The sequence below is a fragment of the Vanellus vanellus genome (assembly GCF_965231255.1).
Source record: "Vanellus vanellus genome assembly, chromosome: Z".
NCBI classification, from domain to species: Eukaryota; Metazoa; Chordata; class Aves; order Charadriiformes; family Charadriidae; genus Vanellus; species Vanellus vanellus.
Genome location: NC_138908.1, coordinates 26279012 through 26294092, shown reverse-complemented (window position 1 = coordinate 26294092; position 15081 = coordinate 26279012). Strand labels below are relative to the sequence as shown.

Below are 15081 nucleotides of genomic sequence, written 5' to 3'. Positions count from 1 at the left end.
TGGAACCAGCCAGCCAGATATTTTTTTCTTTTTCTTTAACTGATTGCGTGCATCAGTTCTTCAGGGTCCAGATTAAACAAGTTGAAGCAACTGTACTTTCATTTTCAGAGAACAGTTTCTCAAAGCATGAAAACTAGTCCCTCTTCACAGTTAAAAACTATGTTGATGGTAGCTCCTCTCAGAGTATTTATTGCCAAGCTATATTAGGAAAGGTATTTTTTTTTAAAGTATCTTTTGAATTGAAAGTGATTCTAAACAAGGGGGGGGGGGGGGGGTAAGGGGGGGAACCTGACATTTTACTGTCCTTTTATATTAAAAGAAGAAAGAAAAGTTTTATACATTAAGAGGGAAAGAAGTTCTTAACTTGCATGAAAAATAATAGACATGATAAGGTCTGTCGACTTGTAGAACTTTAAATTAGCTTATATTATTCTTAGATGTTGACCTTAAGATAATTTGGTTATCCTTTGAAATACGGGAGTCTATGATATCTGTAGAAGGTATTATTAGTAGCTACAGCTTTGTTCTGCTTAAAGCTTGCCAATGTAACACTTTACGTTTACAGAACATTTGGGGCCGTAATTATCTGAAACATGAATTTCTCTGTATGTTAAGCTGCATTTTTTCTCTCCTTTTCTTAGGGAGATACACATCTGAGAGTGATGTATGGAGCTTTGGAATCCTTTTGTGGGAGACCTTCAGTTTAGGAGTATGTCCGTACCCTGGAATGACCAACCAACAAGCACGAGAACAAGTCGAGAAAGGTAGTTACTCGGAGAGAGTCAAAGAAATGCTGTACAGAACCATAAGGATGTAGTACATACAGTATAAAATAGCAAATAAATACCATACAGATTATCCAGCAATTTTAGCAAAAAGATGAGATTTTTTTAATTGCTGAATCTAGCATTCTTGGAGGTGTAGTGTGATACATAGGTTTCTTGAAAAAAGGAATATACTGACCAGTGACTTAAAAGATGGAAGACTACAGCATGCTGATTTTCATTGTTGCAGAACTAAAAGGTGAGATGGAGAGGAGGGATTTACTGCTGTGCAGAGCAGAGGCTTGACCAGAATGAATTATTTAAGATTATGCTAATGCAGGTATAAATATTCTAAATGACCAGAAGAAAAAATCTTTATCATTTTGTCTTCTCTATTAAAGCATTTCAGACAAAAATTTAGCAATTACGGTGGAGAACGGTAAGCTAGTTGAGCGTTGAAAGCCACATTTCTCTTCTACAAAATTTTCAAAAGGCTTTTATTTAAAGTAGCAAGTAACTGTGAGCAGGTTTTCAGGATTTAGGCTTATTTTCATCATCTTTAGTGGCATTTCAGAACTGTTCCTCCTCTACATAGTACTACTGTGTAATTCATAAACAGGTTCTAAATTAGTAAAACTGTTAAATTAAAAAAAAAAACCCTAGTTTGCTGATTGACAGTGTTTGCTATAAGCAGTGTAGGTGACCATCAAAGTTTCTCTTTAAAAGGCCAATTCAAAAAATCCAGTGTTTTCCAGAACAGCGGAATGTTTGTAAAAACAAGTCGTACTACCTAAGTATTGAGATTCTGTTTTAATCCATTGAAAATAATAATATATTGAAATTGATAAAATTCAAAGATTTAGAAGGATGTTTGTGCTTTTTCAGCTATTAATACTGTGAGGAAAATAGTCCTGTAGGCCTGTCAGAATTTATTTTTTTTTAATGTAATTTTCATTTCTTTTATCAACTTATTTTCTTGATTTTCAGTATGTAATAGGTCCTCTCAGAATAGTGAGCTAAAACACTTCAGATTCTCTTCCTGATCTTATCTATGTCAATTACTCAATCAGTAAGACCATTCAGTGAATTTCTTCACTTGAATGGTTGCTTTAAACTGGGATAATTTAAATTCTAAATAGCTATATAGAATCCCTTTACTTTAAGGACAAAAAGTAGTTGCTGGTGTCACTGTTATGGAGAACTGGTTTCTAGGGGAAACTTTGTGAAGGAAAGGATTTTTAGATAGTTTCATATTATCTTGTCTGTAAGTGTCCTAGAGCCCAGCCGTTCCACTTTGAAGTTGCATGCATTAATCCAGCACCTAGAGCAGATGTATGCAATATAACAAGGGAAAAATATTTCTATTATTTACTTGTTGTATGAGGCGAGTGTTATTTGTACCCTGCTTTAGAAAAAGAGATGCAGAGACCGGTGCAGTAAGTCTGGAGTCACAGAGCTGCATTTAGCTGTAGAGTCCTATGTGCCAGCTCACTTTGGTGTGCACTGCCTGTCATTTGCTCAGAGATCTACATGGGGTAAATGTTTCATAGAATCATGGAGTCACAGAGGTCTGTGAGAACTCTGGATGTCATCTGATTCAACTTCCCTGCTCAAGCCCAGGACAATGTCCAGACCGCGTTTGTATGTCTCCAAGGAGGGAGACTCCACAACCTCTCTGGACAACCTGTGCCAGTGCTTGGTCATCTTCACAAGGGAGAAGTGTTTCCTGACGTTTAGGAGGAACCTCCTGTGTTTCAGTCTGTGCTCATTGCCTTTTGTCCTATCATTGGGCACCACTGAAAAGAGCCTGGCTGTGTCCTCTTTGCACCTTTCCTTCAGGTATACAAGTATATTAAGGTATAGAGGTATACATTGATGAGATCCCCCTGAGCCTTCTCTTCTCCAGGCTGAACAGTCGCATCTGTCTCAGCTTTTCCTCACAGGAAAGATGTTCCAGTTCCTTTACCATCTTCATGGCCCTTCGCAGGACTCTCTGGTATGTTCGTGTCTCTCTTGTACTGGGGATCCCAGCACTGGACACACTACTCCAGGTGTGGCTTCACCAGTGCTGAATAGAGGGGAAGGACCAACTCCCTTGATCTGCTGGCAACACTTCTTTTAGTGTAGCCCAGGATAGCATTAATCTTCTTTGCCACAGGTGCACATCGCTGGTGCATGTTCAACGCTTGGTGTCCACCAGGATCCCCAGGTCTCTTTCAGCCAAGCTGCTTTCCATCCAGGCAGCCCCAAGTCTGTACTGATACCTGGGGTTGTTCCTCCCCAGGTGCAGGACTTTGTACTTCCCTTTGTTGAACTGCATGAGGTTCCTGTCAGCCCATTTCTCCAGCCTGTCCAGGTCCCTCTGGATGAGAGCATGACCCTCTGGCATGTTAGCCCTTCGTCCCAGTTTCGTGTCATCTGCAAACTTGCTAAGTGTGCACTTTGCCCCATCATCCTGATCATATATGAAGTTACGAAACATTATTGGACCCAGTATTGACCCCTGTGGTACACCACTAGTTACTGGTCTCCAACTAGACTTTTTGCCACTGATCAACTGCCTCTGGGACTTAACATTCAGCAGCTTTTAGTCCACCTCACTATCTGCTCATCCGGCCCATAATTCAACAGTTTCTTCATGAGACTTATGGGAGACAGTGTTAAAAGCCTTACTGAAGTCCTCTCATCTGCTAAGCCAGTCATTTCAACATGGAAGTTTCTGAAGTTGGTCAAGCATAACTTGCCCTTAGTGAATCCATGCTGACTACTCCTTATAGCTTTCTTGTCTGGAAATTGTTTCCAGCATTAGCTGCTCCATCACCTTCTCAGGGATCAAGGTGAGGTCAATCAGCCTGTAGTTCCCGGGGTCCTCCTTTTTGCCATTCTTGAAGACGGGAGTGACATCTGCTTTACTCCAGTCTTCAGGCACTTCTCCCAGTCACCATGATGGATGGAAGGTTCTTGAGAGTGGCCTTGCAGTGACTTCAGCCAACTCCCTCAGTACTCATGGGTGCATCCCATCAGGACCCATGCATTTATGTGTGTCAATTTTGCTTAAGTATTCCCTGACCAGATCTTCTTCCACCAAACGTATATCTTTCTTGCTCCAGACTTTCTCCCTGGTCTGTGGGGCCTTGGCTTCCTGAAGGCCAGTATTGCTAGTTAAGACTGAGACAAAGAAGGCATTCAGTACCTCAGCCTTTTCCATGTCCTGTGTCACCAGGTGCCCTACCTCATGCAGCAGTGGGCCCACATTTTCCCTAGCCTTCCTTTTGTCACCTACATGCTTAAAGACTCCCTTCTTGTTGTCTTTGACATCCCTGGCCAGATTCAATCCCATTTGGACTTTAGCTTTCCTAACTTCATCCCTGGATGCTCGGACAATGTTTCTGTGTTCCTCCCACATTACCAGATTTTGTGTTTGAATTTGTCCACGAGCTCCTTGTTCATCCATGCAGTCGTATTGGCATTTTTGCCCAACTTCCCACTCACTGGGAAGTTGCCTTCATTGCTGTGAGTACATTTTTCAGTCCAGGATTTGGATGATATGCTGGAACGACCACTTAACTGTGGCTTCTGAATGATTAGCTGCTAATTTACTTAACCCATTGTTCATTGTCCTGCTCATCACCAAGTCAGAGACCTCCTGCAGTTGATGGCAGGAGAGAGGCCACTTTTTTAGAAGGCCACTTTTTTGGAAGGCCACTGCCTGTCTATGCAAACCAGAAGAGTAAGAGACTTAAGATGATGGGAAAATACAGAAGTAATTTAAGAAAAGAGGAGGGAGGAAAAATAAGTAGATAAAGTGTAAATGGGAAGGGAACTTCTTAAGGAGGCAAAAAAAAGGGAAGAGTTGTGAGAATAAAAGTTTATCCATTTTGAAAAAGAGCAAAGGAATTTACTCCCATCTTATGTTTATTCTTGATTTCCTCCGTCAGGGGAAAAAAAAGGGAACACAATAAAAACCTAGGGGGTTGCTACTTCATAAAATACAGGAAACAAATCTGTGCAAGTTGCTGCCTTTAGGGATGAGAAGTGTACTAATGTTTTACCATGCCCAACTTAAATGTCATTGGTATCTGAGCCTTGACTAGTTTGATAATTATCTATCTTATATAGGTTATATATTGAAGACTTTCCTCATCTTACACTGAAGAACTTTTTTAATGCAATGATCTTGAACTTCACTTTTTTCTTTTTATATTTGTCAATATGCATCAGTTTTCAATGCTAAATACATTCCCCCCCCCCGCCCCTTTTTTTTTTCTGTACCAGGCTACCGAATGTCAGCACCGCAAAAATGTCCGGAAGAAATATATAAAATAATGCAGAGGTGCTGGGACTACAAACCAGAAAATCGGCCAAAATTCAGTGAGATTCAGAAAGAGCTATCTTCAATCAAAAAGAAAGTGACATAGTGATACACAAGTGCCAAACTCAATGCGTGGGACTTTATTTTCCAGTGAAGTAATTTTTTCCCCTCAAACACTATGCATTTATACAACATTATTTGCAATATTCTTCTAGGATTACTTTGAAATTAGCTGGTTTTTTATATACACATGTACCATCTTGAATGATGTCTACACCTGCATTAAAGATATATACTACGAAATGCTATATATCCAGTCACAGTAGTACTGTCGTTTAGGTTACATGTAAATAGAAAAACACATACTATAGTTTTAAGGGACTGTGGCTTCTAACTGTTTTACAGCAAGTAACTGCTAGTGACATTTTACAGAGCTTTTCTACTTTGAGCTATGTTCTCACTCTGCTATCCATGTCCCATATGTCAGCACCAGCAGCACTCTGATGTGACTGTCATACATGTTGGCCTTAAAATTGAACACAGTTTTGACAAGTATTTCAACTAGAAACTTTTGTATTTTTTAAATTCTTTCTGCAACTGATATTTTTAAATGATACTTTGTTTTAAGGATGAAGGTTCAGTTAGATTCTGGATGCAAATATGCGTACTGAACAGTGAAATCCAGAATTTTCTTTTGTAGAAAATTGAGTTAATTGTGCGTTTCTTACCATACTGGAGTAAATACTTCTGAATTTTGATGTGATTTACTTAAGCCACACCATTTCATCCTACAAAGCTATCAGAATTCAATAATATATCTCCTGTACAGTGACTAATGTTTATTTAAGAAAGAAAAAAAACAATATCAAGTCTTGACTACACATGTTAAGAAATAACTGCAAATCATCTGCCTTCCAAAGAACATGTTAGAGCAGTAGGCCAACAGAAAGAGGTTTACTAATGATAGCAGCAGATAACAAATATCATTGATCTTTTAGAGGACTTAGAGAATGTGAATTGCTAGATTTGCTTGTGATCATTATTTTTTTCCTTAAATCGGTAGTAATTCTTAGAATGCAGCTGGAGCCTACAAAAGCTTATCCTAAGCAAAAGTACATTCCGTGCATAGTGTCTAAAGGAAAATACTACTTCTGTATGGCATAAGGAGATTGTTCAAAAAACCAAAATGAATAAGTATGCTTAAAGCCTCTGACAGGCTGAGCAAGGCAAAGTAGAAATACTAACCTTCTAACTTTTTTAAATCATTGCAATCATATTTCAAAAGAATGGGGATAGGCAAGTTTTAAATGCCACAATGAATAAAAACCTTGTATATATTTAAAAAAAATCCTCCAGAAAGAATAAAAACTTACTAGATAGGGGAGGGAGGAAAGGCGCAATTTGCTATGCTAGCTCTGGGTCCTTTTTGCAGCTGGAATTATTTTCTAGGGCCCTATATAGAAATAGGAATAAGTTACAGTATCCTGGTCTGAGTCCCAGAGTTAAGGTGCTTAAAATTTTTTTAAGAATTAACTAAAATTTTTTGGGTCAAGGGATGTCAGTTGCTGCTAATGCAAGTAAGAAACAGGGACTGTAAGTAACACAGCATCTGGAATGTTAATTAGCCCTATATTTTATTGTTACAGTGGGATTGAGATGTAGTGAAGTCAGTGGCTACATTACATTTTTATTTCTGTTCAAGTGACTTTTCTATTTTCCACAGTGTTTTTGCTCTCTAACGTGTATTTATAGTAGTACTGAGTGGTAATGTCTAAGGGTTATGTGTGACCAAAATATGTGTAGTCTAGAAGAGTTTGTTACATTGGAGTTAGTGTCCAAATAAAACAATGAATGATCGTGCTGGAGCACATCACCTGCGTTTGAGGTGGAACTGTCAGCATCCAAGTATAAGGAATGGTGGGTGCTTCTTGCATTTCTTAAGTGATTTTTTTCTTGGAGATGAGGAAGCATATGCATACCCATGAAGGTATAGTGCTTAGAAAACTTGGTGGCATAAATTTAAACTTCCCTATAAGCGTACTGGGTATACTTACTTAGTTCTGTATTTCCAAGTAGCCCAAAGATACTTTTCAGGAGCAATGGGAAACATTCTCGTTAGTTTGTATGCTTTTAAGTAGTACGCAAAGTTTGTGCCTTAATTTGCTAGTATGCTAATGCAAATACAGGTGTACTAAGATTTAAGGAATGTTCCACAATCGTTTGGAAGAATCCAAGATTCATCCAACGGCAGGTCCTTATGTATGCATCACTAAAATCTGCAAGTAAGGATAGCGCAGTCTCGTCTGGCAGCATTCATAGCATCTCTGGAGAGTTAATATTCTTCTTCCATGAGAGAGATGAACTATTTCTTTGCTGTATGCCTTCTTGACAGCGAGGAAATACTGTTTTATTTTTATAAAATAACATACTGGTTTATTTGTCTTAAATTAACCGGTCACCGTCCGCACTCTCACGTAAAGATAAAAATTGTACTCATGTTTTATTCTGAAATAGTTAACATTTGTAATTCATACCACACTTCTGTTTAAATTTAAAGACTTTTTAAAGCATGGGATTTCTACAGCAGCAAAAAAAAATATATTATTATTCCTGAAGCAGGCATCAGTTCAGTTCAAAAATAGTAACTTTTTGGGAGAATACCAGAGTGAGTTTATAGGTGTAGAATAAATTTAAACACAGGTACACATCTCTTCAGTTATTTGAACTGTTCTCTTATCATTAATTTAGCAGTTTGTGGCAGAACTTGTTCATCGTATCTCAGTTGTAATTATTGCAATTATACAATTTAGGAAGTGGAATCCTTACCTAGAGATACTGGTTTTAAGTTTTTGAAAACTTCTCACAGTGGAGCTCACAAACAAAAGTGCCATACAATGAAATTTAAAAGAAAGACATGGTATTCAAGAACCAAAGCTGCCGTATCTGCTTTTTATGGACTTTTGATGACTTAGTCTTGCGTTTTTCATAGGTGAGCCAGGTACAGGTCATTTGGCTCATGTACTGTGGTTCTCCTAGAGAATTTACAAAACAGTTAAGACTTAGTCTCTTTTGCCAGTGTGGTGTTTCAGGTAGGTTCTTACACCAACACTGTCCAAACCAGGGGGAGCCTGAGGGAATCCTGAATTTTTTACGGTGTTATATGGGAGAAACACTGAATACTGTCAAGGTTTAGGTAGAAATACCCCAGCCTGTTAAGGAGATGGAATTCAACAGCTTATCTGTTATTTTCATCTTTTTCCAAGGAACTGCATTTATCATTTTAAGAAAGATTATTTTGAGGGCAAAAAATGCATCCTTAGTTTGTTTTCAGTAGAAATTAAGCACACGTGCTAGCTTCAGAGTTCAATCATTAGTGAAATCATGAGGATTCCTGAGCATTTCGGTTTTACGGAAAGTAAAATAGTGAAAAGTGTCTTGTCTGAAAACAAACCTTGCTTCAACAAAGTGTGGTCTTGTAAAGTCAGCATCCCACCAAGACATTCTCTTTGAAATGTACATTTTCATTAGTTTCTAATTAAACCAATGAGCTAGTTTTTTGTTTAGCAACTACAGGTATATTGCATATCTTCTTAACAAAAATCTGCCTTTTTGCAGAGTTGCCTAATATTTTTATTGGAAGTTGTTACTGGAACATGCATCACCAGAAGGCTATCAGTAAGAACTGCAGTTATTAAAGTAAGCCTGATCTTATTGATGAGAAACAGAAAAATGGTTAAGGAAATACTAGGTTATTCATCTTAAGTATTTTTTTCATCCGTGTCATTGACTACCTGTTATGCTTAACTCAAATTCTACAAGTACATCACTAAAACTTACTGCACATCACTAAAAATGACTATGAAGTCATACATTTTTTGTCTCTTATAACTATTTTGTTATCCCTTTTTCACCCACTATAAAGGTACTAAAGAAAAAAACACTTTCCTGAGGCTACAGAGTAACCAGCTCTCAGAAGCATTTAAAAATTTCTCCCCCTCCCCAAATTTTCCCAGGCGTGCTGCTGCACAAATATTAACAATAGTGATTAACTACTGGTCCTGTTCTAATTATTCTTGCTGTCATGTCCTCTAAATGGCAGTGCCACTGATGCACTTGAAACAGTGAAATATTTGAAGAGATGAGTTAGTGTGTAGCTAGTGTCATCAAACATGATATTCAAGAGCAGTAGTTCTGAAAATGGCTGGTTGTCACAAGTAATAATAACTCATTATAAAGATGGAATAAAAAGAAAGAGGCTAATTGAGAGTCCACTTTCTGTAACATCTGTCCTGTTTTCAGGGAATAGAAATGTTTGTTATGCCAGTGCACTTGGATTTGTAACTTTTCTATGACTGAGCATAAAATAGTTTGCTATTAAAAGAAGAGTTCACCAATTAATTTTTATTTCCGCAAGCACAAAAGGACATGTGATATTGTTGGAAGCATTCTTGCAAGGCAAGTCAGGATATGTAGGGGGAAGAATACAGAAGGAAGAATACCCCCTACCAAGGTACCTATTTTTTTCTTCTTAGATTCATATTCATGCAGTCCTTCACTTTAATGAACACAGGACTTTAATTAGTAATTACTATTTAGAAAGTACAAGGGAAGTCCAGTATTCCAGAAGTTCCAAATAATCATAAGTTTTTAAGAGTGATCTGGTAACTTTGGAGCATCAGATCTATTAAAAATGTTTTCTTCTAGTTTCCTTATGCGCATTTACTCTAAAGAAGTGAGTCCTTAAACAGTCACCAGTAACAACTTCCAAGAAAAATGCATCAACCTCAGAAATCTACCAAGCTTCTTTAAGAGTAACTTCAGTAAAGAATATTTTTCATAATCTTGTACTAGAACTCCCCCAAGATAGCTTTCTTTTGTAAAAATCTTAAAAAAAAAAAAATACACAAACCAAAACCTAAACCAAAAAGCTTAAACAGCTGAAAGCTCCAAGTTGAAACAGAAGAATCTTTTTAACTGTCACATTCTGAATAGTCTTTCAAGTATTGCCACAGTTTCTTTCCTGAAATTGATAATGCACCTGTACTTTCCAGCTCTTGCATACTTTTCAACATTTCATATTAGTGCATTATTAACACCCAACTTTACCTTCAGACCAAGGAAGGGAAGACTGTCTCATTGGAAAGTACAGCAAGTTCTGCCTGGTAGCTCCCACATTTTCTGTAACCTCCACATTCAGTTTTCACAGTCATTGTGTTAATTGTAACAAGCACTACATAGAACAGGTGCTGGAAGCTACACATTGTCTTTAAATCAGCAGCTCATCCCCCAAAATTTCACACCTTTGACTCTAGAAGCCAGCTTGGTTTTGGTTCTGTGTCAAATAAGCAAAAGCAGTGTCTGTATCTCAGCCTTACTACTAATCTATAAAACAGGAAGTTTCAGAGATATATTTACTGTTTTCTCCGAGGGAATGCTACTACCTCCACCAGTAACCATACGTTACCCTTATGTCCCTGCTATGTCCCTCTGTCTCTGACATGAAATTCAAACTGTCCAGGTGTAGAGCCTGGCTGTTAACTCAGAGTTGTTTAGTTTTCAGGAAGTTGTATATTATTAGCTGGTTTAGAACACCGTTTTCTCAGACATCATCTAGACAGGACTTAAATGAGACTTTTCAGATGGTTTGTGGTTTTTTTGTGAGGTGAAGGACTAATTAGATTGCTAGATACATGCATTGTCATTTTGCAGCTGTTTCAGATTCTAGCTATGAGAGTAGTTCAGTTATAGATCTCAGATTATGTATGCCTTCTCTAAATTAAAAACTGTTAGACATACTTACAAAAAATGGATATGTAAAGCCCTCAAATATAGTTGGCTGAGATCATAAAGTAAAATCAGAAGAGCCATATACTACATATTCTTTCTTCCTCTACCCTCCCAGGATTGAATGCTTTGTAAATAAAACTTGTAATAACTAGCTTTGTGTTTATAGATAAATATGACCTGTGAACCAGTATGACAACTCACTCTCTGCTAGCAAAGAAGGCTATAAGGTGTTCCTAAATTGCTGCTATTTGGAACTGTCATCTAGTTTTAGAACTACAATTGTTTGTAGATAAGCGCATAACTTAAGTTTTGTGAATATGGTAAGAGAGACAGCAGATCCTACTCCATCGAAACCCTTCACCAATTTAAGGCAATTATGCCTTTTAAAAGAAAAATCAGATTTCTTCTAGACTACACATGTTAAAAGTACGAGCCAGGACCTTCCACCACAAAAAATAGAAAGATACACACTACTGTTTATATACAGTCAGCTCAGTCTCTCAACATATAAAGAATAATAATAATTGTTAAATGCAGTAGTAACACAAAATCCTTGGATTACTGGCATATAAACTGCTTCACTCTGATCTTTTGCTTCAATTATTAAAGAGCCTTTCTGCTCTTTAAAGAGGGCTGCAGTAAGCTTACAGTTCTAACTGAGCTCTGCTGTCATAATCTGGCCTGTTGCATTGCCCAAACTTTTCTTAGTTCTGATGGCTCCATGTACCACAGATGGTGCCCTTGCATTTACTTCAAAAAAGTTAGTCTTGTGACAGAAAAGTTCAAATATATCTCTGGTTTTGTTTGATGCAAAAAATACTGTAGTGATGATATACCTTGATACCTGTGGCAATGTGTTTGTGTGAAAATTGAAGTAACTATAAATCAAGGTGAAGCACATTGTTCAAATCGTGTTTTTAATCAAGTTACAAACCCTAAATATATCGTAAATTGTCCACATAATAAAAGACATCAGAGAAACAACATTCCTGACTGCCTTGTTTAAAATCAAGAGCATCCTACTCCTACTAAGGAACAATATACAGGTAAATATGCTCTTTGAAAAACAAATGATTTTGCTGTCAGACCAGATCAAAACAGTATCTTTAAAATTAACAGCAGTGACTTAATTCCAACCAAGCCTTGTTGTAAACTTCCTTCTTACTAACAGACCTTTCCAAATAGTGTCAGTTTTCATTATTGTCATCCATTTTGCTTTTAGAAATTTGACTTCTATACATCACTTAACATTTACTTGTAATTATACCTCCCACCACCGCCGCTGCCACCGTGAAGGGCTGAGACTTGCAACTTCAGAAGATAAGCATTGCTAAGTCAGTAAAAGTCTACAGGGAACTAATCTTTCACTAGGTGTCTGAGTTGATTATGGCTTAATGCATTTTAAATATCACGGAAGCAATTGTTTCAATTAAAAATCTGTTACACAGTTTGAGCAGCAGTATTCCTTGCTCAAGATATCTCTGCAATAGTAGTATTTGTATTTGACTTGAACTCAGCGGGAAGGTAGAGCTGTACCTTCCTTCCTCTCTAGTTTGAGGGAACTGCTGAGTTCAAGTAGCCAAATCAGGTGCTGTCAGCGATGCTGGTACGTAGTGTGGATGCAGCCAGGATGCTGTAGAGTTCTTGCAGTCTGCGTGGCCCCTCTTTATAGGATGCCTAAGCTCGCTACAAGTCACTAATAAATCCACTGGAGACTGGAAGTTTGCTATTTCTCTGAGTGTGGCTAATTCTTTAAATCACGTGAGGTTGTAGTGCCTAAGGAGAAATAGTGACATTTTTTTCTTTCTCATGAAATGCAGAAATGTTATATACAATGGGGATTCTCTGCATTACGTTCCTTTCTTCCACCTCCTGCTTAGTCATGTCACATAGTCTTCAGTAGATGGAACAGCTAGAAGACGCCTATCTATTGCCGCTGTTAATTGTATCGTTACCTCTGACTGACAACTTGTTTTTCCCACCAAGCTTCCCTTCCCACCTCATTTTCCCTAAAATACTAAGAACATGTAAGAGGAGAAGACTTATGATACAGTCTTGTCACACTGGGCAGGGACACAAAAGGCAGGCAGACTCCTACAAAGAAATTTTGAGGTCTGAAAGCCAACAATAAACACCTGTGTTATCCCTTCTATTAGAAGAGTGTGTGTTCATATGCATGTTCAGATGACTTCCAGAGGAGAAATTTGGACTAAGATTGGTAGGACTGCCTTTTTTTTTTTTTTTTTTTTTTTTTTTTCAGTTGCATGTGTTACTTTTCCTTTGTATAATCGTAGGCAGCTGGAGACAGAGGAGGAGTATTGGGGAAGGAGGGGAGGTTTGTTCACTGACCCACTAAGCACACACAAGACTTTTGACACACTTGAGTGGGGCACAGATACCGTTTGCAAACGTGTTTAGAATTCCATTTTGTGCCAAAGTATGCACCAGCAAGTTTAATATCAGGTAAAGCACCTTTTATACTCTTTGTTGTTTAAAAATAATATATTTGTGAAACAGATCGATAATACATAACACTGGAAATGGGTGCTTCTTCCCAAAAGTACACATGTAAAAAAAAAAAGGAAACAACATTTGTGAGTTTATCTGGCTTTTAAGCACGTCTGAAAACTATAACTATGTAATACAGTTGCAAGTTGTCTGTCCTTTATAATTTTAAATAGATCTGCATTTTAACTTTATTTATTTGCCAATTTTTTATATACTTTAAAGTTACACTTTTGAACTCAACCTAACTTTTTATTTTCCTAGGCTGTTAAAAAACAGAATCTCACTATTCTTGTAAACTGCAGACCATTTTTGAATAGTCCCTTGTCTTTTCCTATGGACCAGTTACCACTAATGAGTCTGCAGTCCCCTTTTTACTGTACTCTTCCAATAAATGTAAAATATTTGTATCAAGCTGTCTCGTTTTGTTTGGTATTTACAGGTCGTGTTTGTTCGCTTGCTTCTGTAATCAAGTGAAAGATCAACTCTAGTAACATTGCTCTTGGGAATAGCTGCAATTCAAAATATTTCATAAAGAAAAAAAAGCCCAATCTTATTGGAATTTTGGGGGCAATTTCTGGAGTTACTGCCTGTGTGATCCTCTCTCACAGTTTGGCTGTCAGTTTTGTTTGCCTTTTGTATATCAGAAGGTACTGAAAGAAGGAGTAACCTAGTGGGCAGAAGGGAAAGAACTTGTTCAAACAGGCTGAGAACTTGGGGGCTGGAGCTCTGCATTTCTGAGGATGTTACACCACGCATTTCTCTTGCAGCCAGAATTGCGTTAAGAAACTCGGCACTGAAAAGCAAACATGTATTCTGCACCCCAACAGCAAAGCAAAATCTACTAGCATTTCCAGTTAAGAGCAATGCACCAATCTAAAGACATATCCAAGCTTTATACTGTTTCTTTTACATGATCTAGTGCTCTGTTCCCTTTATATTAGGAAAAAAAAATTACTCACATTCTAAATACAAATTACATTTTAAAGCAGATTTTACTTAACTTCGAATGAAACCAATCTCTGTAATAATTTCCATTTTCTCCACACTTTGATGCAGTTTCTTTGATTTCAATAATCCCTTCTTACTATAGAGGCTGTGATACCAAAATCATGACTGAGGTAAAAAATCAGAATTATAATGCCTTAAAAAATTTTCAGTCTTTTGAGGTCTCGTGGCTAGTGCAAAGTATGAATATCCCATTGAAAGAACTTCTTCCACTGCCATATGCTCCCTGCAGATGAACTTTGTTTAAACACCCAACAACGGGTGGAAAGACAGATTTTTGCGTACCTGCACCCTTACACAGCATTACTAAGCACACTGCATGCTGGCCCAGCACTGCCATTCGCAAGACTCGGTGCCTGGCTGAAGAAGGAGTTAGCAAAGAAGCAAATTTATGCACTGGTTCGTAAGTGGGGCTGAGGTACCTTGGTTTGGGGACTTTTTTTTTTTTTTTTTTTCAAATAAAACCCTGTTGTTTCCTTTTATAAATTCTTTGTGGTAGTTTTGCCCACCATATCCCAATAATCATGAATGGAAGAGATGTTAAGTCCAAAGCTCATCCCCTGAATGTACCAGTATGTGTTGAAACAGAAGACAACGCAGCATGGGATTGCACGTAGCTCTGGTACAGTTCTGCTGAGAGATTAATTTATTAGCAGGATAATTTTAGAAAAGGTTACTGCAACTAAATCTGTTCTGCTCAGTGAT

General features: G+C 37.6%; 1 protein-coding gene across 1 annotated transcript in view; it reads left to right on the top strand.

Moving 5' to 3' along the window:
• The window catches only part of FER (FER tyrosine kinase), a 173901-nt gene extending 168708 nt beyond the window's left edge, over nt 1-5193 (top strand). The window contains exons 19-20 of the mRNA XM_082497917.1: nt 642-764; nt 5040-5193. Coding sequence (XP_082354043.1) covers nt 642-764; nt 5040-5182 — 266 coding nt within the window. The 3' untranslated portion in view covers nt 5183-5193. The remainder of the gene's footprint in view (nt 1-641; nt 765-5039) is intronic.
• The last annotated feature ends 9888 nt before the right edge of the window (nt 5194-15081 follow it).